General features: G+C 41.7%; 3 protein-coding genes across 6 annotated transcripts; 1 reads left to right on the top strand and 2 right to left on the bottom strand.

Moving 5' to 3' along the window:
* Window positions 1–1,683: 1,683 nt before the first annotated feature.
* Window positions 1,684–9,370, top strand: LOC125052329 (RNA-binding protein 25). Of its 3 annotated transcripts, none has more exons than XM_047653102.1 (12): window positions 1,684–2,018; window positions 3,412–3,949; window positions 4,021–4,127; window positions 6,037–6,257; window positions 6,340–6,432; window positions 6,601–6,672; window positions 7,250–7,441; window positions 7,511–7,672; window positions 7,756–8,136; window positions 8,210–8,420; window positions 8,559–8,620; window positions 8,707–9,370. In XM_047653102.1, the coding sequence occupies exons 1-12, from the start codon at window positions 1,941–1,943 to the stop codon at window positions 9,332–9,334; spliced, it is 2,745 nt and encodes a 914-aa protein (XP_047509058.1). In that variant the 5' UTR covers window positions 1,684–1,940; the 3' UTR covers window positions 9,335–9,370. The 3 variants fall into 3 exon arrangements, with proteins under 3 accessions (XP_047509058.1, XP_047509057.1, XP_047509056.1); XM_047653101.1 differs by having other exon boundaries at window positions 8,704–9,370; XM_047653100.1 differs by having other exon boundaries at window positions 8,559–8,621; window positions 8,699–9,370.
* A 1,009-nt stretch (window positions 9,371–10,379) lies between these two features.
* On the bottom strand, window positions 10,380–12,418 carry LOC125052330. 2 transcript variants are annotated; one of them, XM_047653104.1, is made up of 4 exons: window positions 12,168–12,418; window positions 10,967–11,634; window positions 10,675–10,875; window positions 10,381–10,574 (listed from the first exon to the last, which is right to left on the bottom strand). In XM_047653104.1, exons 1-3 carry the CDS (start codon window positions 12,250–12,252, stop codon window positions 10,693–10,695), a joined length of 936 nt encoding a protein of 311 aa, XP_047509060.1. In that variant the 5' UTR covers window positions 12,253–12,418; the 3' UTR covers window positions 10,381–10,574; window positions 10,675–10,692. The 2 variants fall into 2 exon arrangements, with proteins under 2 accessions (XP_047509059.1, XP_047509060.1); XM_047653103.1 differs by having other exon boundaries at window positions 10,380–10,875.
* A 424-nt stretch (window positions 12,419–12,842) lies between these two features.
* On the bottom strand, window positions 12,843–16,079 carry LOC125052547. The gene is made up of 4 exons (XM_047653462.1): window positions 14,695–16,079; window positions 14,446–14,627; window positions 14,146–14,286; window positions 12,843–13,130 (listed from the first exon to the last, which is right to left on the bottom strand). The coding sequence occupies exons 1-4, from the start codon at window positions 14,768–14,770 to the stop codon at window positions 12,879–12,881; spliced, it is 651 nt and encodes a 216-aa protein (XP_047509418.1). The 5' UTR covers window positions 14,771–16,079; the 3' UTR covers window positions 12,843–12,878.
* Between the last annotated feature and the right edge of the window lie 6,681 nt (window positions 16,080–22,760).

Below are 22,760 nucleotides of genomic sequence, written 5' to 3'. Positions count from 1 at the left end.
TAGTAGATTCCGATCGGTTTAAGGAAATGTAGGCATCACGCAGCTGCACGCATTTAACTTTATCGACGAATTTTTGTTATTTCGGCTTGCGGAAATCGTCAGATTATATATTTTTCATTATTCTTGAATTATTTCCTTCAAAATAAATTAAAAATTAGCTACGCTCGAGAATGTCGAGATGACGTTTTTTTTTACAACTTTGTTGCCCTCCCCTTTTTTCCGTCACTCTCAAATTGTCAGATTAGTGGAATATACACTTTTTAGGGTGTAATTAACTCACCCTACCTTAATCTGACGCGCTCGGGAATTTCTGATGGTCAATTTTTTTTTACTAATCTGATCCTCTCTCCTTCACAGGCGGCCTTATATATGGGCCTCATATTTTGTGGAGGTACTTAACCGGGTACAAGGTATCCCCCTATATATTAATCTGCCGCGCTTTAGTAAATCCCGAAATCCCCTCTTGGGCTCCCCTACCCTAATAAAAGTTTGAAATAAATTCACAAGTCCAACGTGGGAGAAAATGAGATAGGAAGCATTATACAGTGTATAAACTTTAAATTAAGTAAACTTTAAATTAAGAAAATTTTAAATTAAGGTAGTAAGAAGTTTTCACTTTAAAAAATTTCTATAATTAATGATATTATGTATCTAAATAAAATTGATAAATTTCATCTAATTTTATAATTGGACTACTTACTTGACTTACTTATTTAATTTTTTGCACATCTGTTTTTTTTATTTCAGAAAATGATCAAATACACACTAATTTAAAGTTTATACACTGTATAATGCCTCCTATCTCACTCTCTCCCACGCCAAATCCTATTAATTTATGTGTCTGTCTCTTTTTACTGTCGCTTTTTCCGTTGCATCCGGTTTGGAATCACAACGATTCTAAAGAAGTTTCACTTCAACAATTTTACAAAAACGTTGTAAAAACGGTTTCATCATTAACTGCTCACTCTCCTGAATGACAGTTCATAGATACGATAGTATAAAGTCAGTGAATAATGCAACTAATACTAATACAACCAATATGCATCAAAAGAATAAAAGCCTCGATGTCTAATTATGAAACAGCTGCAGGTGCCGAACACTCTTCGTGTGAAATTCGGTAGAAAGAACCTACATCTCTACGCAACACCAAGGGATCAAGCCACTCGGAAAGTTGTGAATGGAAGGAGCTGGAGCTGGTACTGGGGAGCTCACGCCCAGAGGTGAGAACATACCTCCATATGGGCTCTTGTCGCTTTATATATTTGCAAGCGATGGCCCGAAGTGAAGTACCGTCTTGCCTTGCTGAGTACACCAAGCTTCTTGGAGGAAAATTTAGCCTTCCCTTCCAAATAAGAGTGAAACTGAACGTCATACGATATGTCAACGTCCAGTGTTCCGATGCTGGCAGTGGCTTTAAGGAGAATATCTTCGAAGAGTGAAGTAGCGTTAAAGGGTGCTTTTTTAGAACTGGTCAGAACTCTTAGGACTTACTAGGACCAACTTTAAATAAATAGAAATCTCTGAAAATCCCCTTGATTACTTGAATTTCCCTAAAATTGGGGATGCCAACTTGGGGGTTTTTAGAGAAACAGTGGTTCATTTGTTCGTTTTATAGAAATTTTAAAAATGACAACAAGACATTGACAATTACCTTTTTGAATCATTGTTATCTGTGACAAATCTTTGAAGCTTTGCAAAACAAAGATGGCTGACGTTTTTGTGATTAATAGGAGTAAAACTGAACGGTTTTAAGTTTTACTTTAATGTGTAATTAAAACTAGCTTATTTTAATAATATTTTCAACAAGATTTATTTTAATAGTCAAAACACTTTACATTGAAAAGACAATGTTGGAATAAGTTCTTGCACGTCATAAGGTTCGGTAGGGAGTGAGGAGTCAAGTTATTGACGAATGTGCGGTTAGACTTAAATCGTGAGTGATGTCTTTTCCACCTCGGCCGCCGATGGTACCATATGGAATTGCCCCAGGGGTAGTTACAATGCAGATGCCTACACACGTAAGTTTACCTTACCGCTACCAGGAGACATCACATATAACCTAAAACCAAACTCAACCTATTCTGTAATAATAATTATACAATATCCTAATGACTATTATTATAAAACTGCAAGTTTTTAACATTGTTCATATAGTTAAGATCATTTTTATAATGTATGTCTGTTGTATGATTGTTTTGGTTTGTTGTGAGTGGTTTTCCTTGTTTCAAACAAGGTAAGTATGCCTAACATAATATGATATAATATTAAGAGTCAGAATCTATGATTAATAAACATCAGAAAACAGTGGTTGTTTATCTAAAGCTTATCATTTGACAAATTACAGGTTTAGGCATTCTCTAGCAAAGTGAATCCACATTGAACTAGCTATCTTTTTTAAACTTTCCTCCCATCTTTGTCTTCTTGCACACTTCATTTTTAATTCTTGGATACCAATCTGTTTTAATTCTGTTCCACCATTGTTGGTGTATGGTCTTTGAATTTTGTTTTTATTTAAATATGTATATCTTAATTTAATTTATTCAACTCATTTTAATCCTTTTATACTTCTTGGAATACAGTTTTGAGAAATTTTAAGCTGATTACCCAGCTCTTCTGATACCTGTACCTGCAAACTTGGCTAAAGACAGGTTTTTTAAACATATCTTATCTTGCCCAGTGACCAGAATGGTTTATACGACTTATTAACTTATTATTACTTACTTATTTACTTAGTGTTGTCTATGGTTCTCTTTTCTTCTTTATGCATATACTCTTTATTATATTAGCTGTCCTATTGCAGTGGTGTATATTCCTTTCTTTGTATTTTTTTATTTTATTCTCTAACCTTTATTACATATGCATGTACACAGCTGGTGATAAATGATAATAAATATGTTCATTTATTTATTAAATTTTACCACATTCATACATAATGCTATATCTACAGTATATATTTAAGGTAAATAAAAATATAATAGAAATTACTAGCAAAACAAACAAAACAATTAGCCTAATCAGATAGGCACTTAACAATGCTTTTATTTAAATTGATCAGCCCTCTACCGAATATGTCAAGCTCTGCATAAGTAGTGCTTATTCCATTATATTCATGAAGAAATCGATTGAGTTGTGCCTGAACTCCTAGGTTGGTTTTTGCAGACGGAATTTGGAAAAATCTGCTGAATTTTTCAAAGGTTTTAATCCTTTCCTTGGGAATGAATGAGGGATGACAATGTTATGTAAGAGGTTACTGTTCTGTTGATTTGACCATTTAAACATTTGTATAAGAATGTCCGGCTAGAGATCTCCGGTCATACATGTTTGTTAAGATCAATTTGCACATGTTTACGTCAACTTCTAGAACAATTAGGTTATTATTATGCATAATCTGTACGATATCACACTTTCAAGGTGATGGTGGGGGCGTACGGCAGCGGGACAGTGGCGGGTCGCGGCGCCCTGCTGCCTGCGCCGGCGGCGGGCGCGGCAGGCGCCAAAGCCGGTCGCGGGGCTCGCGCGCACAACGGGCAGAGCGAAGGGCCGCCCGTCACGGTATTCATCGGCAACATCTCTTCGCGGGCGCCCGACGCGATGATGCGCGCCTTGTTGAGTGCGTGTGGCGCCGTATGCAGCTGGAAGCGCGTGAGCACGTTCGGTTTCTGCGAGTTCGCGGGCCCGGCGGCCGCGCTGCGCTGCGTTAGGCTGCTGCACGATCGGCCTCTCGCCGAGCGCGCGCTCCTCGCCCGCGTGGACGGCAAGATGCAGGCGCTCGTCGACACGTACAAGACGGAGCAGCGCTCGCGCCTCGTCGAGGGCGGTGCGGAGGGCGGCGCCGACGAGTACCTCGACGCCAAGCAGCGCGGCCTGGACGATGCGGTCGAGAGGAAGATCGCGCAGATCTATCGAGACTACCAGGAGGAGATTAACAACTACGAGATCCTGCAGAAAGGTGCCGCTTCTCGTCGGCCGGCCTTCGAGCTCGACTCGCCGCTTGTCCTAACGTTCGAATGTGTTCCACAGAGGAGCAGATCTCGAAGACGGCGCGCGTGCTCGAGGAGGCGGACATCTCGGAAGAGAAGCGGGACGTCATCCACCGGGAGATCGGCAAGTTCCGCGAGAGCATGAAGGTGAGTCCCCTTCCGTCCGCACCCGGCCCCTCTCGCTTGCACACGCACACACGCGCAAAACATGTATAGGTTGCGGGAAATGGGCCATTTCGAGGTTTATCATGTCAATAATCATTGAGAAGTGAATACAGAGAAGGAAGGAATTTCCCGGTTCGTCACTTGTCACAAATAATGATATCTCTTTTGTCGACTTAACGTAGTGATCGAATTATTATTATGTGTATATTAAACGGCTAGAATGCATGTAGGAGGTAGCGCGAATGTGTGCGTGTGCGCCGTCATCGCGTGTCGCCGGACGCCGAGAGTCGCGGTGAGTTGTATCACTCAGACCCACCTTCACTCGCTCTCACTCAGTACTCACTAATCAACTCTCACTCACCGACTCACATTCACACCGCACTCTGAGCGCGCGGGTCTGTTCAACTGCATTTCGGTATTCAGGAAGCGACTTTCGTAAGCCAGAGTGAGGTGTGGCTGAAAAATGCTAAGACACAGTGGTATCAGTTTATATGTTGTAAAATCGATACATCAAATATATTAAACGAGAAAAATGATTTGCTTCAATGCTTTTTGAGAACCTCTTAATAGAACGATTGTTTTAAATATGTCGGAGTTAAATTCTCAATCTGCGGACAAATCATATTTTTCGGGATTTTATTATTTCATTCCTACACTCATTCTATGGCATGGTCGTGTTATTTAGGTGAACCTATATACTCTATGTAATACAATTACAATTTTTTACACGCCACATTCAAGGAAACTAATACCAAAATGAGAATGACCGAACGACCGAATTCTTCCCTCGCATGGGTACTGAACTAACTGTAACAAATATTCAATTTATTTCTAATATTCGCCGAACGACACAGCACTGCCGCTAAAGCATTCCATAAACATTTTATGCCCAACGAATCGGATCGAACCTATCGCCTAGTCTGTCTCCGACAACGGAAGCCACCGGGATCCGGGAATGCGACCGGTTTCAATACAGACGGTCATTCTCCTTTTATGAAATAATTTAAGGTTCGGCGTCGGTGGGTCTACGGTGATCTTTTGTCGTGACTCGTTATCAAAAAGAATATAAAAGAGTCAGCGTAGACCGACCCGTCGAGGGTCGCGGCTCGCATTCGTGAGTTGCGAGGCCGCGGCCGCCGCGGCGACCTCCGACTCCGTCGCTCGTGGGCCGCGAGACGGAGACGGAGCGCGCCGCGGCCCGTCCGCAAGAGCAGCGCGACCAGCGAGGACCCGCCGCCCGCCGCTTCGCCTCGCGCCGCCGCGCGTAAGTTGCATTGCTCCCTTGTCCCGTCCGACCGGCGTCGAACGCGTTCTCTTTTAGTCACACTAATTAAAGAGAGAGATGGACCTTTCGAGGAGAAAGATTTGACTCGGCCTATTCGCACGTCGGCGACCCGACGTTTACGCGACTTTCGATGATCCAATCGCTAGATCGCCATCCCGACGGTCGCCGCTCGCCGCCCGCGTGCGAGGCGCGTGCGCGTGTGCGATTGTGCCGTTAAAGAACTCGAGAGATCGCCGGCTCGATCTTTGGGCTTAGTTTAGTAGTTTTACAATTCGGCTGTAGAGCGTTGAAATGTCGTACGTAGGCGTACGTAGCGTTAACCGAACCGTTGACCCTGTGACAGCGTTGCGTTCATTTGATTGTAGCCGTTGTGGGCCCGTGACGAGCGCCGCCCCGACCGCTTCGCCGCGCGCACGTAAGTCACTTTACCTTACCTTTACGTTTCGTCCCCCGGCTAACCCGGCTTCGCTTCCCCGCTCGGTGTGCGGCCTCTGAGCGCCGCTCCCCGTGGCGCCTCTCCTCCGGCCGCACACCGACGAGGGAGGTGGGCGGTGTGCGATCGTCGAGTGCGCCTCTCGCGGCTATTATAAGGTCCGTCTTGCGCAGGAGGAGGCCGACGTCGTGGTGCGGCGCAAGAGGGACAAGGACGACAAGCCCGAAAAGGACAAGGAGAGGGACCGCGACAAAGACAGGGATAGAGACCGGGATCGAGAGCGCGACAGGGACAGGGAGCGGGAGCGGGAGCGAGAGCGAGATCGCGAGCGGGACAAAGATAGAGAGAGGGACCGGGACCGCGACAAGGACAGGCGGAAGAGGAGCGTTTCCAGGTATTGTCGCTTAGAACTTACCCTTTGTGAGACGACAGATTACGTTTCTTCTATTATTATGATTTTCACTCTTTTCTTACAGAGGTAAGGAACGGGACCGAGAACGGGAGGAGCGAGAGAGGGAGCGCGAGCGCGAGCGGGAGAGGGAAAGAGAACGAGAAAGGGAGAGAGAAAGGTACTTGTCACCGAAGCTTTTTCGGTGTCTCACGAACTTGCTAATTCTCATTCATTTCGCAGGATTTTCTCGATCTCGAAGTGAACGCGAAAGAGTCCGCGGTTAGCGAATTAACTTTTACCAGATTTATGGAATGTTTTCGTACACTTAAAGGATTTTATTTTCCAGAGAGGTTCGTGAGCGTGAAAGAGAGCGGGAACAGAGGGAAAGAGAGAGAGAACGCGAGCGAGAAAGAGAACGGTGAGCCATTGTATTAAATTATTAACGAACGAAGAGACGATCATCGTTCTTTCCGATAACTCTTTACGTTTAAAAACTTATTTTGAATCGGGAAGATAACTCGTAAATAACATTAATATTTCAAAAAATTATTTATTAAAAATATATAAGATTCGTAAACGATATGAAAAGGAACAGAGGTGCAAAGGTCCGGGGAACTAAATAATAGAACGAGAGGGCGCGAGATAAAGGCAATGAACGTGTAGGCTTAGATCGTAAACGTCGGGAAACTAATAAAAATTTAATCTTGACGCAGTTTGAGCACTATCGCTGCGCGTGCGCTACGCCCTTCATTTGTGATTTTAACCTAATCAAACGAATCGGTTCGGAGCAGCTTTTATTTTCACCTATTAAACAGTTTCCTAATTTTTAACTAATTCGCCGACATACGAAAATGTCGCCGGCGGTGAGCTTCATCCACCCCTACATCCGCACTCGCCACGAGATTCGGGCGGCTCTGCGAGGGTACGATCTCTTTTTCATCGACGATCGCAAACCATTTTACCCGCTCGCAATAATTGTTTCCTCGAAATTTCAGCGAACAACGGGAGCGAGAGCGGGAACGCGAGCGCGAACGGGAGCGCGAGAGATCGCGGGACCGAGATCGAGACAGGGAGAGGGGCCGGGGGGAGGGGGACTCGCGACGGGACAAGGAGCTGGAGGACGAGGCCCGCGACAAGAAGAGGCTGGAGAAGAAGGCGCGCGAGAAGGAAGCCGCCTATCAGGAACGGTGAGCGGACGACGGCCTCTCTCGTCGGAGGCCCGAGCGGCGACTTGACCGGCTCTCTTTCTTTCGCAGGCTCCGGAACTGGGAGGGTCGCGAGCGCCGTAAGGCGAAGGAGTACGAGCGAGACAAAGAGCGGGAGAGGTGCCGCGAGGAGGAGAGGGAGCGTGAGGCCAAGAGACTCAAGCAATTCCTCGAGGACTACGACGACGAGCGGGACGACCACAAGTACTACAAGTGAGTGCGCGGATCCGCCGACCTCCTCCGCCCCGCGCCCCCGCCGCCTCTAACCGCGTACGCTTCGGCGGTCTCCTCCGCAGGGGCAAGGAGCTGCAGCGGCGCCTGGGCGCGCGCGTGCGCGAGGCCGAGAGCGACGGACGCGAGAGGCAGCGCGAGCAGGAGGAGCTGAGCGCGCTGCGGGCCGAGATCTTCGGCGCCGCGCCGCCCGACGACCCCGTCGCGGGCGCGGCCTTCGAGCGCGCCAAGAGGGCGCACGAGGAGCGCTACCGGCCGCGGCCGCTCCTCGACGTCACGCTGCATCACGAGCTGCAGCAGGAGAGGGAGCGCCAGCGCGCCGTGCGCCGCGAGAGGGCGCGCCTCGAGGCCCGCGAGAGGCTCGCCCGGGAGCGCGATCGCTACCTGCGCGCGCAGGCCTCGCGGCAGCTGCCCACCGAGGCCGAGCCCATCGACTCCGACTCGGAGTGAGTAGAGGCCGAACGAGACGGTCGACTCGATCGCGGACTCGTCTCTCTGAACGCGCGTCATGCTTTTCAGCGGCGGAGTCGCTTCGGGCGCGTCGGAGAGCGGCGAGCGCGGGCCGGGCGAGATCGGCGCCGAGGCGGCGGAGGACGCCGACGGCGGGGAGGCGGGCGAGGGGCGAGAGGGCGAGGGCAGGACGTCGGCGGACGACGGATCCCTGACGCCCCCGCGACCCCCCGCCGCCCACCCCCGCAGACATCGCCATCGCCGGCATCGTCGAGACACGGTCGGTCCCCGTCTACGTTAACTCAAAAACTGTTGAAATTCAATTCCAAAAATCATTTTTCGCCCATGGACGATATTAGACCTATTACAGAATCTCAATAAAATGTCTTCTAATAAATAACGAAGCATGCGATTTCAGCAAAACGGAGGCAGCACCCCTCCCTCCCCCGAGCCCGCTCCTTCTCATCGGCACCACGCACACGTGAGTACTCCGCCTAGTTAATGCGAAACTGGTTCCTCGATTCTTTCTCTGTCGTAATCGCGCGACTGCCTCTTCAGGGCGGCGGCGGCGGCGGCGGCGTCTCGGTGGGCGGCTCGCCCATCTCCATCAGCTTCAAGGGCAAATCGCCGGGCCTCACCCCCGCCGCGCTCACGCCCGCGGCCGACATGGGCCGAGTGCACGCGGCCTTCGCCGACGAGGACGAGCCCTCGCCCGACGCGCCCCGCCATCACCCCCACCGCAGGCACTCGTCGAGCAAAGACAAGCGCGACCGAGAGAAGCGCAAGCGCGAGAACAGCGAGAGCGAGAAGGCGGACGGGGGCGACAGGGGCGAGGAGGGCAAGAGCGCCGAGGAGAAGAGGGCGCAGGTGAAGAGCCTCATCGACAAGATCCCCACGCAGAAGGAGGCGCTGTTCCGGTACGAGCTCGACACGGAGCAGATCGACGCGGCGCTCATGGACAAGAAGATCCGGCCCTGGATCAACAAGAAGATCATCGAGTACATCGGCGAGCCGGAGCCGACGCTCGTCGACTTCATCTGCAGCAAAGTGCTGGCCGGCTCCGCGCCCCACACCATCCTCGACGACGTGCAGATGGTGCTGGACGAGGAGGCCGAGGTCTTCGTCGTCAAGATGTGGCGTCTGCTCATCTACGAGCTCGAGGCCAAGAAGGCCGGCCTGCACAAGGCCGCGTAGACGCGAAATGTCAAATAAATATTATTACTTTATCGATTGCCTCGTTTTTGTCTCGTCTCCCTTCTAAGATTAACAATTAAATAGCGGCAACGAATCAATTATCTCGTTCGTCGACGAGCCCATCGCGTGATCGCGTGAAATCAATTATTCCTCGCAGCGATGTCTCTCGGAGCGATATCTTCGTCCTTGCTGTTGTTTCTTTTTATTATGACGGTAAGTAAATTGTTTAGCTGAGTATTTTTTATTCTTCGTCGTTTCCGTTACTCTTAGGAGTCTGGAATAGATTTTACAATAATTTATAAATAAACGTTAGATATTCGATGAAAATAAATGAATGACCCTTGTTCAGTATAATAAACCGTTCGATTGCCGTTTTAATCGAATGAAATATGGGTTAGTCGAGAGATTTCAATGATTTTAAACGGTTCGCGCCACGCAGGACTGCCTAATTAGTTATTTTTTCTTTACTTTATGAAATTAGGCTTAAGTTTTGACATTTAGTGTCCTCGTAGGAGGCTGGCTTTTTATTCCGTGTCCCGTCGCGCTTAATAGGAGAAGGGCGCGCGCCGGAGCGCCGGTGGGCGAGTAATAAAGTACAACAAGGAAAAGGACAACCGGAACGAGCTCTCGATTGGCTCATCGTAAACGGAAACCTTTCTAATTCGTAACTATCTCTTATTTCACGTTCAACTATATAACTAATAATAAATACACATACTAATCGTACATAATAATCCATTGGTAACATGTTATTATCAAACAAAAGTGCGTGGAATGAAAGCTCGTTTTTACATTATCTTTTCTAATTATTTAAATAGATCTGTTTGTTTTTATTTTTCAGATTAAAATTTTATGCCAACACAAACGAGTAAGTTTTCGATACTTTCAAGAAACGGGTTCATACTTATAAAATTACGCATCATAATAATAAAACGTAGCGTAGGTACATATTTGATATAAATGTATCATTTATTTCGACCTTCCTAAAAGGTTAAACTTAACATTCACTTCTTAAAAAAAATGAGAACAAACATGATATATTTATTATTCTTATTTTATAAAGTATTTTTTTACAATTTCAGCGGCCCGCTTATTATCATATAGAAATAGTGAGCTCCTAGATTAAACATTTGTGTTCACATTAATGAAGTTGATTTCTGATTACCGTCTTTTATTTACACATCTAACACGTATCACATAATGGTCGGATAATGAATAGTTGTATAAGAATATTTCCAAACTGAAAATAAAGTAAGTATTATTATAAAAACTCGATAAACACGTTAATAATAAAATGTAAAAACTACATTCGATAGCAGCTATGTTTTGTTGACAATTACTTCGTGATGTGTCGGTGGTCACTCGCAGCCGAGAACGGACTTTTTGCAGCAGTTGCAGCATTTGGGCAGCAGCAGATGGGGGCGGCGCGTGACGTTGTAAGGCCGGCGCACGTTGTCGGTGTGGGCGGGAAGGTACACGCGCCCTTTGCTGTCGTACTTAGGCCCTTCCGGCATCAATACGTGTCGGTGACATAGACGACCCTGGTAGACAATGATACAAACTGAAGTGAATTGAACTCTAACTACACAATAGGGCTTTGTATTTTGATGGTATATGATACAAACGACAAACCCGTATTCTCCAGTAGTGTACGCGGCCGCCGACTGCTGGCAGCATGTCTAGCCGATCAGGGTCCAAGGGCTCGGTAGTGCCACCACCGCTCTCGTCTCCGTCTAGCCATCCTCTCTTCTGCGCGGTTTTCCTATTCTTTGCCACTCTTAACCCTTTCGTATTTGCTGTCGACCCTCCCCTCGTGAAGAATCCCGAAACCTGTGTTCTCGCAGCTATTTTACTGCTTAGAAATTCTTTAAACAAGTCCTTATTTTTTTCAAAAAATTTTTGAAATTTTTCTATTTTACTTGGATTAGATTTTAAAATCGCTCGCTTTTGTGTAGTGATTTTTGGCTGGCTTTGTATAGGCAATCTATTTAAGTTCTTTTGACCTCCGAAGGGTGTTATTTTCCAATTTCCCAATTTACTTTTTCGATACTTATTCGTAAAATTGTGTCCAATTACGTTTTGTTCTAACTCGTACATTAGATTCTCATCGAACAGTTCACTTTTACCCTCTTTATTGGCCCTCCTCAATCCCTTCAGTTTATTTATTTCAATATAAGAAGGGAACGTCGTAGTTAAAGCAGAATCTGTCACAGTTTCAAATTTGATAGCCGGTGCGTCGGTGTAATCATCATTATTTCTACGAAGATTCAATTTGACAACTTCCGCCAAATCCCTGTTACCTGTTTAAAGTTAAATAGCGGTCATCAATTATATGAAACGAAATTCCAACCATATTATATCAATATGAATTCAAAAAGTCATATTCTGTAAAGATCAGGGGGCAAAAATTCAGGCATGAAGCCCAATAAATAATCCCTAATTACCAGAAGATCGCCAGCCGAGCGACCACAACGAAAGTCTAATCAGTTAGTGGCCCTCTAAATACCCCAGGAGCTGGTTGTTAATAATGGTTTCTAATTATTTTGGAGAATAAGACAGCTATTGGGCGAAAGTAGGACGGTACAGAGTGATCGCTATTTTCACTTTTTCCGAGCGAGGAAAGGTACCGGAAAAGGCGTTTGACCGGAGCCAACTCTATGACGGAAGCATAACTGCGAAGCATAATTGAGGAACAACCATCTGCTCGTCTTATCATTGTAGTAGGAGTATAGATCTTTGCGTATAGCGTATTGCAACTACACTTAACTACACACAACTTCCGGCATCCGGCATTCCGTCTCAAAAGTATTTTATCTATATTGTGGAAACAAACCTGCGCCTTGGTTTTCGGGGACGAATGCAGCCTGGCGGCGGCCGAGGGCGACGCATAACAACAATAAAGTGTCGATCGGCTTCATGTTTCTGTCAGAATTTACAGAAACATTTAATATCAGCAAATGTTTAAATCAAAAGTGTATTTTATGAGTTTGTATTAAGCTTGACGTAGTGCGTTGCAGTGGCGCAATATTCACTAAACAATAAATGCCCACCCACCGCCTGTTTCGCTGCACAATATATTTATTGGTGAATTTATCAGCTCCCAGCATTCACGACATACTATTTATTTCATACCTTTTATTTTCACTGCGAGCTTGCGAGTTTATTTGGTGATTTGGTTCAATACAATAATTCTATATTTTCTGAGTATTTTACTTTTAAAATGCACTCGTAGTGGTCATTTAATGTTTCAATCAAATTTTAAACGAGCGCCACCTCTAGAAATAAAAACGTCTCATTTGTTATTTACGATTTATAAACTGCAAATTTATTACTTACTTAATTTTTTTTTCTAATATATTTTATAAAATATTAAGTAGATAAAAAGTACGCCTTTCTATTAACATAATATGAATGCAATCCGTATTTTATAGCAAAAGTCCCGTAAAAGGATTTCAGCGCATTTACGTCTCTTACCTTGCTCATTAAATGATTCAGGTCAATAATAAAATAATTTTATAATAAATTCTCTTTGTTACATAAACACTTATATACTATTAAGCTTTTCACTTCTCGGGGCGTCTGTTTCGCGGAAGTGAGGCGAAGAGTCATTAAGGTGAGGAAGTAGGTCATCCTCGTCACTGATGAGTTCTCCGAAGTCTTGCATGTATTGTCTCCGCGAGCGTGGCAGCCGGAACTCGGGAAACGGTCCACCTCCGAGGTTGATGATGGCCACGCCATCCTTACTCTCCTCTTGGATAAGCCGCTCACCGCCACTTCGCCTTGAATTGTGTTTTACCTAGCAAATATATTTATCAAAATCCTTGGTAATGACATCTTTCATTGGCATCTCAATATTGAGGGAACGCCACTATAATTAAAACCGAGGTGAAAACCACGAACTCAGAGTCCCCCCAGTATTAATGAATTGAGGCTGTTTAAAAGAAGCCAAGTTGTTCAAGGAAATAATTCGTTTCGTAAGTGACATTTCACATCCTAAATTAAATATGGTCACAACTAAGTCGGTAATAACGAACTGATAGCACTCGCCTTTTAAGTCTAACACTCTCCTTAAAGCCACAGCCAGCATTGGAATACTTGGCGTTGACATATCGAACGACGTTCAGTTTCGCGGTCACTTGGAGGGAAAGGCTAAATTAGCCTCCAAAAAGCTTTGTGTGTTCGGCAAGGCGAGACGGTACTTCACTCCGGGCCACCGCATGCAACTATATAAAGCGCAAATTCGGCCCCACATGGAGTACTGCTCTCACCTCTGGGCGGGGGCTCCCCAGTACCAGCTCCTTCAACTTGACCGTATTCAACGCAGAGCGGTTCGAATCGTCGACGACCAATCCCTCTCCGAGCGGCTTGATCCTTTCCTTTGGCGTTGCGTAGAGATGTGGGGTCACTCTGCATCTTCTACCGCATTTACCATGGAGAGTGTTCAGAGGAGTTGTTCGGATTAATACCTGAAGCTGAGTTTCATCATCGGCCGTCGAGGCAGAATACGAAATTCCACCCGTATCACCTCGACGTCCGCCGTTCCACAACTGAGCGTTTTTCAAGGCAGTTTTTGCCGCGCACCACCACTATGTGCAACCAGCTGCCCACTGAAGTATTGCCGAACCAATTCGACTTAGGGTCCTTCAAGAAAAGAGCGTACCAATTCTTAAAAGGCCAGCAACGCACTCGCGAGCCTCCTGGCATTGAGAGTGTCCATGGGCGGCGGTATCACTTAACATCAGGTGAGCCTCCTGCCCGTTTGCCCCCTGTTCTATTAAAAAAAAAGTATTTAATGCTGAATGCATTTATACCTTCAAAACCTTGTACTTGACGACTGGTTCTTGAGGCAGCAGATGTCGGTCGTCAACGTAGTATAACAGATCATTCTGAGACACAAGCGGCTCTCCCTCTCTTATAGTGCTCGTTGTATCTTTCAAGTACAGTGTCTTTGTCTAGAAACAATAATTCCTAATGATATTCCTAAAAATGTGGTCTACTGGTGGTGAAATTGTTTGAGTAATAATATTTAAAAATAATATTAGATTTATATTCTGGTTTCTTTTGCACAGTGTCACGCACTACTTGTCCGCCGTAACAAATGTTATACTTGCATTTTGATTGTTAAATATGGGGGTATGTTTGAGAGCGGTAGCGGTCGTACTATCATTCTCACGTGACTCCGCTCGACGGTGTATCTCCATGCTCTCGGCCGACGAGTAGTCGTAGTTGTCCTTGGTCAATTTCTTTCTCAGTGAGACAATTAGAGCTTTAGATTTTTGATCTGAAAAGTTATCTAAAACAAAAGATTTAAAAGAAGTTTCAAAATGTTTACCGGACTCACTGTTGACTTGCTTTATTACCTTCACACGCAGAATTAATAAGCAGATAGGCTAAAAGCAAAAAAAAGAGCATCTTCTCATCGCGCCGAACACACATCAACAGATAAATCCAGCATTTTCCTGGCACACATTAGCAGCTGCTCCCGGAGACGCGGGGAAGAAAGAGGGGGAGGGGGTCTATGAAAAATCACGTTTTAATTACGTCTCTAGAGGGTGCTGAAGGTCGGCGCTGCTTGTCTTGTCATTTAGTGTGGAGTCGTACTAATCAGCGCCTGTTCCCCTGAGAGTCACTCATTAATAACATCGGTTCGTAGCATAATATTTATTTGAATTATTCTAAGAAAATAACAAAGCCGTATAAAAGTGCGTAGTTGTGAAATTGCATTTGGGTGTAAAATTATAGACTCGGCAATAAAATACGAAATACAATTATTTTTATATACTAATAATTGTACCGCTTACCTAACTACTTTGTCCAACATTTGTCAAAAAACATTTTATTATGTAACTCGTTTAATTGATGTACCTATTACCACCACACAGATGAGCTAACAATAAATAATCGATAAGCGCTAAATTACAAGATTTTTTATAAAAGTCTTTGATTACTCAGCAATGTTGTCTCAAAGAGGCGGTAGACAATGAATGCGGTGGCACTCTCATTACATCCTTTGCGGAGACCTCACTGGAGTGAGCGGTCCGATTGTGTTGTGGAGTTTTTAAATACAATCTATTGTTATTGAGAAGTCCCGTCTCGTCGCCTTCGTGGCTATGCCAAAAACTGTGAAGGATCAACGTGTTTATGAATTACAATTATTAATTGATTTGATTATTCTTGATGTACTTATTAAATCTTCATTGAATTTAACTGAATAATATTGAATTATTTGTATCGCAGTAGTTTAATCTACATCGCTATATCCTTAAGAAAAATGGTATCAATGTGAAGTTATAAGAGGTGGACGGCTAGCAGAGCACGGCACACGATGACGTCATGGTCACGTCAAGAGGGTCACGATGTTGGCATAACAGTGCTTTTACAAATTGTGAAAACTGACAATTTGTATATATTACTCGATCTTTTCTCTAAGTTGTTATGTGACGTCAGCCTGAAAACTTGTTATTGATAATCCACTACACACTTTAGATCCATTGTCACATACGATACAAGGACAAATATATTTATTTCGACGTAATAACGCAATTATTTATAGGAAACATCGAGGATTTCTTTTACGTATTATCTAATTAAAAATACATTTTCTTTGTAAGGCAATACTTATCCTAGGTAGTAATTATTTTTCATAGCGTTATGATAATGATATGCGCTATGCGACGTATCTGTGATTTAATCATCTCATTTGTCGCGGAACGAATTGAAATCTCATGAAATTTGGAATGATTGATTGATGATAATAGTCATTATCTTTTTAATTATTTGTACAAGGCTACATAATTCTCAATGGACGTAAACACGTTTCTGGATACTTCGTAAATTATTAATTTTCCCATACATACATTTTACACTATTGTAGGTACGGTACTAAGTAATTCAAGTATCGGCACTTACAACAGCAGAGCTATTATGAAGCAAGGAATGTGCCGCTCTTCCTCCAACCTAAACCTAGACCAGTATAACTAATGACTGGTTAGCAGGTCCCAGTGGCTAAGGTACAGAAGAAATTTGTTTATACTAAAATCTAAGGCATCCGTAAAGCTTAATACTTCACTAAAAGAGAGAATTATTAATTCATATACCCGTGGGCTCGCGAGTGTACTACCTTTCCATTTTAGTATTATTTCTGCCAGCATGTAATTTCCATAATACAACATACGTCTGTTTTTTCACTCGGAGTTGATTTGATTTGATTAAAAACATCGTCTCGCGTTATGAATATTACAATTTGAACTAGATCCACGCCTGAATATATACAATATATAATATATATGTATAGATATAGTTTAAGAGCAACTTTTTCATTATGTTACTTTCATTTCATTATGTGACTGACATATGATTAATTATCATCAGGAATGACTGAAGAAGCTTCTGTGGATCTCTATTAGTATTCTTATATACAACAAACGATGCTTTCTGCTGGTATGTCGTTGGATGATCATGAATAAGTAAGATATGGACTTGGAATATGACTCAATTAATAGTTTAAGTAACAATCGCCTTCGAGCGACGTCGACAGACTGCAACGAGAGCAGGAATTGCCTTATTTCAAGGGTATACCACTGAGATTACGTTTATAATATTTCTGGGGATCAGAAGCGGTAAATATTTAAAAAAAAACAAAGCACATAGTCAACCTAGAAAGTTTTATTCCTTACAAAATGATTTTATTTAACTAACTACAACAATGAAATAATAATCTACCAAAAATAATAATTAACGCAACTAATAGAACAACAACTAAACACAACCGAAACGTCCGTCATGTCCGAGAGTGCGACTGTTCCACTCCTTTTTTTATAAGCTCTCACTTGGCTTGCTGGGTGGGGATTTCTATTTAAATTTTCTATTTTTAATTAAATATATATTATATTTAATTAAAATATAATCTAGGTAAGACTACTTTGACTTGTATTTCACTGTAATTAGTAATTAAACGTCACTTCTACAACAGTAACGACGATTTAATGCACCTACATCGAGTAAGTAATGCAAGACACAAAAAACGAGCGATTTTAATAAAAAATTTCATCCTCAATATTCATGTAATTCAATATATTTAAGTGATTTTTATAGAACAATACAATAATGAAGTAGTAGTATCATTGCTACACACGAAACAAATTTAAACTTAATACCATGTAGTACATCGGTTGTGTACTTATTGTTAAAGAAAACTAAGCGAATATCAATATAGTATAGTAATTTATTAAATGTATAATAAAATTTGTCGCTCTTATTTGTGCCTTTCTCCGCGCACTATGATTCTGGGAACAATATACCGTTGTAATTACAGGTTTTTGCACATTTCACTCATTTCTGATATTTTTGTCCAATTTGCGTCCACTCACAGCAAATAATATCCTTCCCAGTATTTTACAATTCAGCTGTTTTGTAATCACTTACCGATATTTCACCACAGGAATTATTTTCATAATGCCTGCTCAAAATTAAGAGAACTACTCTTTTCACATTGACAATTATATTTATTTAATAATTACAGTTAAATATTATATGATATTTAGCTGTAATTATTAAATAGCTTAATTATTAGCTGTTTCGGGATGACACCAATTTACTGGCTTGTGGCCAGTAGTTACGTATTATTATTTTTTAATGAATAGGTTTAAGAATAACTTTATTTCTCATAAAAATATTTCTAAGAAGAATACCACTTTGTAGCGAACTTCACCAAGAATTATGAGGTTTAATGTAATAATAACTTAATGTAATTAACTAATTAAATAATAATATGTACTTAAATACCGCAGCGCAAGCTTGATACTATTATTATAAATGTTGCAATCATATCACGTGACTATGTGTAGACAACGTTTGGCAATGGTGACATTGCGCGACACAGGAAGGCTTTCACGCGATCTCACTGAAAACCCCCCCCCCTCACCGCCTCTACCCTCCTTTGTTCCACTCATTGATAGGCTGCCAATGTCTAGTCAATATTTTTTGGGAAAATTCATATAGAAACTAGAATTTTTCAATATTTTATAAAACCAATTACAAACTTAAATGCGTTGTAGTAATAATGGTCAATTTAAGGGAAAATATGACATTGAGAAACATGATTTTCAGAATCCATACCAGTTAGCTAAAAGAAATCAAGAGAACGTAAGCGTAAAACAATATTTGTGGAGTAACTTTATTATAGAACATTAAAGGTAATTAATAAACAGATAGGTGGCAGCACTAATTAAAAATCACAAGATAAGATCTTATTCTGGCGGGAATGCACTCTGTGCTAGCGTTATTTTAACTCTAACTGAAATCTGCGCTTAGTATATATTTATATATCAAGACAATAAACTAATAATACGAAAATGTGTATTGTGTATTTAGGCGGATTGGATTTGCAGTGAGTCTAGTGACGTTAGTGGAGGAATGTGGTGAGGCGAGAATGTTTTAATCACGTGACTGTCCCGCGGGCGGGGCACGGGGGGCTAATTCACACAGAATGTATCTACCTAATGATTTGAGTGCATCTCCCGCCCGATTCCAGCCAGCCGATAGCTTAGGGCTGTCGAACGAATAAAAGTAATCTCATCGTCGGGAGGCTCATCAGATAGGTAGCAGCACCGATCAAAACACAGCACTTTGAGAAAGAGTCGCAACGGTTTGAAAATACTTTATTGAGCTGGTTTCACATGGTACGGCACGACCAACGATATTCGCGTCTTACTGCTAATATTATTAAATTACATTTTTAGATCATATAAAAGCAAATTTAACAAAAACTAATTTGTGGAAAATGGCACAGGAGCAGGACCTGGAAGTTTCTCGTTTCTGAGACCAAAACACTCTCTGGTCGCTGAGGCGAAGTGAGTGAGTAAATATCAATCTTGTCTTTTTAAGGTTATTTTTAGATATTTACATTGCATGGGTATTCTTTACTAAGGATAAATAAATAATGTCAGGTCAAAGTTATATATCTATCAAGAAACAAAAACAATTTACGTCTCTGCGATGTATGATGAAAGGACTACGCCGAACTCAAATTTAAGTATGGCACCATTAGTAGCAAGTAGCTGGTTTAATTATTACCGATAAAAAGAAAAGATTTCATAATACGGATTCGAAATATACATTTTCTTCTTCTTCTTTTAGTGCCTCTCCATTACTGGAAGCGTACTACTTAAAGCGTGACCTGTGCCAGACGCAGAAACTGTTCCGCAGTCGCATTAATATAGAATTTTTCCTTAGATTTAATGATATCAAAAACCTCTGGTTGACCTAGTATGTATTTCCGGTAAAGCAAAATTAATTATGATCAATGATATAATTTTAGTAAGGCTAGAATTATATTCCTTTGTGTTCTAAGACAAAATACCAGGCCGGGCGAAGCGCCATTAAAGTGTTTGTAAGGGACAAAAAAAATAGTAATACGAGCAGCTTTCAAAAACGGGTTCGATTTTTAAACCTAATGTCACCCCAGGAGTAGTTCATAATAATTGTTAGTTTAATGTAAAATGAAATAAAAACTACCTTCCCGTTAACAGTTTCCTTAATCATGTTAAAGTAAGTAAATATATCATGAAATGAACAATAATAAATTGCCAACCCTATCGCTCCGTGGAGAGCCGTCGGTAAAATCAGTCATTGTTATAGCAGATGTTTTAGCGCTCAAATTGTAATTTGCTAAATTGTCCCTTTCTACGTCAGGAGGGAGTGGTTTTCAGGTGATCCAAGTGTAATTTCTAATTAGCTAAGTGCGGCTGACAACTAAATATATCTAAATGACTTCGATTTTTTTTAATTCACCATTCCTTCGTAATGTTTTTGTAAATTTATGTAACCAAAAACTTTAAAGTGCCCTGTAAACGATCAAATTGTTTGTCAAATTTTACGTGTTTGTCGTGTTTGATGAAAATCTGGATTGATGTCGAGTTTGAAACAAAATTTCACTCGTTGAAAAATGACAATATGAGTGTCAATATTACTAATAACAAAGAATTTATGTTGCTTTTCATATCTGTTTATCGTGTTTTTTTTTTCTTTTTAGTAAACATTTGTTATTTTGTATATCTTTTAGCAAGAAATAAAAGGCTTTTTATTTTATTTATTAAATAAAACCTTATCTGTATATTGTTGAAGTGTTTCATTTATTGCTTCACAAGTTTTAATTTCAATGATAATATTGCTCAATGTTCGAGGTGCAACGCAGGCTTGAAATTTTAAGTCTTCGAAATCATCGCCGCTAGCCAGATACCTTATTGATAACCTTTGAGAAGCTGGTATAGATTTCCGCATAACTGTGTCCTTTTTTTCAATACGAGGATGGAGTATAGTCAGTAAATCTTCAAAAGTTTTATGATCCATGCGCAGGAAGTTTGCGTAGTCTTTAGGTTCAGTGCGCAATATTTCCCGTAGCAAATTCTCGTATTTATCTCTTAATTTCAACCATTCTCGACTCCATCGTCTTCTTTTTTTTGTCTTGATACACAGTGCTAGAGTCAATGCCAAAAATGCGTCATCTGAATTACTCGCGCTCGGCACGGCGACGGCACGTCACGAAAGGAGAATCTACCAGAAATTTAACAAATTTGATAGATATTTGGTTTGATCGTCTAAGCTATTGTTTGATGAAAACGTGAAGTTTGACAAACAAGTTTGTCAAGCAAATTTGATCGTTTACAGGGCACTTAAGAATTCATTTCATTGATGGGAACAAAATTGGTGCTGGCAGTACAATAATATAGTATTATTCATAATAATTTGACATTTTAAGGCACGCTTTAACCTCAGAAAAAAGATTTCAAGCCACAACTTAGGGGTATAATATTGTTGTACTTAGAATTTGACTGGAGTTGGAGCTAATTGGTGGTTGGTATTCAGGACATTCAGGGTATTTGGTGTAAGTAGTGGGTGTCTAGTCAGTAAATAAATAGCGTTGCTTAGAGGAATTGAAACAAAACACTTCGATGTAACGAGCGTCGACCCGCTTCAACTGAGAATTCTCCTTGTGCATTCAAAATATATCATGCAATATAAAACCAATATATTAAAACATATACTGCAATTTCTTCTGCTGTTGTTTGCAAGTACATTTGTTAAATTCAATGGCGTAAATGGAAATCAGGAAATATGATTTTCGCATTTAAGAAAAATACGTTGCTGCAAACTAAAAATATTATCGTAAATATGTTATGAGGTGGTGTGCTAAAAAAGAGTTAGACCAATTACTCTGTGAACCTCGCAATCGCAATCGAAGAGCTCACCAAATCTCGCTGAGAGAATACACCGACCGATATAGTTTACAGATTTCACTCGACACACGCCGCTTCGTCTTATATTCCATTTCCTCCGCTCTCCAGGCACATTTTACAGAGTAAAATATTGGTTTTATTAGAGATAATAAACCACTCTGGCACACCCACTAAAAAACTTAACGACCTGACTTATAGTACGTAGAAAACAGAACGAGTGTTGATATCCGGTATGTGTTTCTCAACGTGATTTATCTAGTTTCGTAATTAAAGTGTTTTCGCTACTGCTATACTGCTATAATTGATTTACCTGCGTCGCTGGCAAAATTCACCAGGCTATAGGCTGAAGTGTAATCGACACGCGTTTGACCGTTATTTGTTAACAAGTAGGTTTCATGTATTCAGGTCGACCTCCTGCAGTTTGTTGCAAATATAAATGTTGAGATGAATTAAAACAAAATAAATCACTCAATAAGTAAATGTTGAGTCAGCATGTTTAGTGTCACGCCCGTTTCCTGTTCTTTATTTCGACTCGGTCTCTCGGGGATGTTCGCTACGAAGGTTTTTTAATAATAAAAGGATAAATCACTAGTAGTTGCTCGTGATTACTAAAATTATAAGGAGGAGTATTTTGCCATTAAACTATTTAATATTCGAATTTTGGCTGTACTATGGTATTCTAAGTATTAGAATGAAATACTTAGGGGTGTTAAATAAATGATGTTAATTAAAAAAAGTTATAAAAAAATCGTGTTTTGCGGCGACTACTACGTCATCGTCTTAAAATGTATGGCCCTTCAGGTGTCCCTTTAACCGAGGAAATAGGTAGAAAGCACCATAGCTCCAGTGAATTCGAAGGATTTTCCTTCAATTCGAAATCAGACTTTTGAATAGCAGCCATCGCATCTCTGGATTTGTGTGCGGGGGCGTTATGTTGGTGAAAGAAAAGCACGTTTAGCGAATTTGCCACGCCTTTGCTTGCGTATTTCCAAACGCAACTTTGTCATCTGTACTGTGTACAAAGCCCCCGTAATAGTGGCTCGATGACTATGGTTTAATTAAAAATTCAAGCAGAGACATTTTATCACCCCGTGAATACACATAGCAAACAAATTAGTTCTATTTTAAAAAATAAAAGAGAATTCACTACTTTATGTATTATTATTATATCTTAGGTCTGTATATGTGTA

The sequence above is a fragment of the Pieris napi genome, chromosome 9, assembly GCF_905475465.1.
Source record: "Pieris napi chromosome 9, ilPieNapi1.2, whole genome shotgun sequence".
NCBI lineage: Eukaryota > Metazoa > Arthropoda > Insecta > Lepidoptera > Pieridae > Pieris > Pieris napi.
This window is presented reverse-complemented; position numbering and strand designations above follow the sequence as displayed.

Excerpts from the sequence above, each read along its gene's own strand:
- LOC125052329 (XM_047653100.1), top strand. The coding sequence starts at position 1,941 with ATGTCTTTTCCACCTCGGCCGCCGATGGTACCATATGGAATTGCCCCA. Across the intron at positions 2,019-3,411 it reads CAATGCAGATGCCTACACAC|GTGATGGTGGGGGCGTACGG; the intron begins GTAAGTTTACCT and ends CACACTTTCAAG. Across the intron at positions 8,137-8,209 it reads CCCATCGACTCCGACTCGGA|CGGCGGAGTCGCTTCGGGCG; the intron begins GTGAGTAGAGGC and ends CATGCTTTTCAG.
- LOC125052330 (XM_047653103.1), bottom strand. The coding sequence starts at position 12,252 with ATGAAGCCGATCGACACTTTATTGTTGTTATGCGTCGCCCTCGGCCGC. Across the intron at positions 11,635-12,167 it reads CCCCGAAAACCAAGGCGCAG|GTAACAGGGATTTGGCGGAA; the intron begins GTTTGTTTCCAC and ends AACTTTAAACAG. Across the intron at positions 10,876-10,966 it reads TACACTACTGGAGAATACGG|GGTCGTCTATGTCACCGACA; the intron begins GTTTGTCGTTTG and ends ATTGTCTACCAG.
- LOC125052547 (XM_047653462.1), bottom strand. The coding sequence starts at position 14,770 with ATGTGTGTTCGGCGCGATGAGAAGATGCTCTTTTTTTTGCTTTTAGCC. Across the intron at positions 14,628-14,694 it reads TATTAATTCTGCGTGTGAAG|ATAACTTTTCAGATCAAAAA; the intron begins GTAATAAAGCAA and ends CTTTTGTTTTAG. Across the intron at positions 14,287-14,445 it reads CCATATTTAACAATCAAAAT|ACAAAGACACTGTACTTGAA; the intron begins GCAAGTATAACA and ends TATTGTTTCTAG.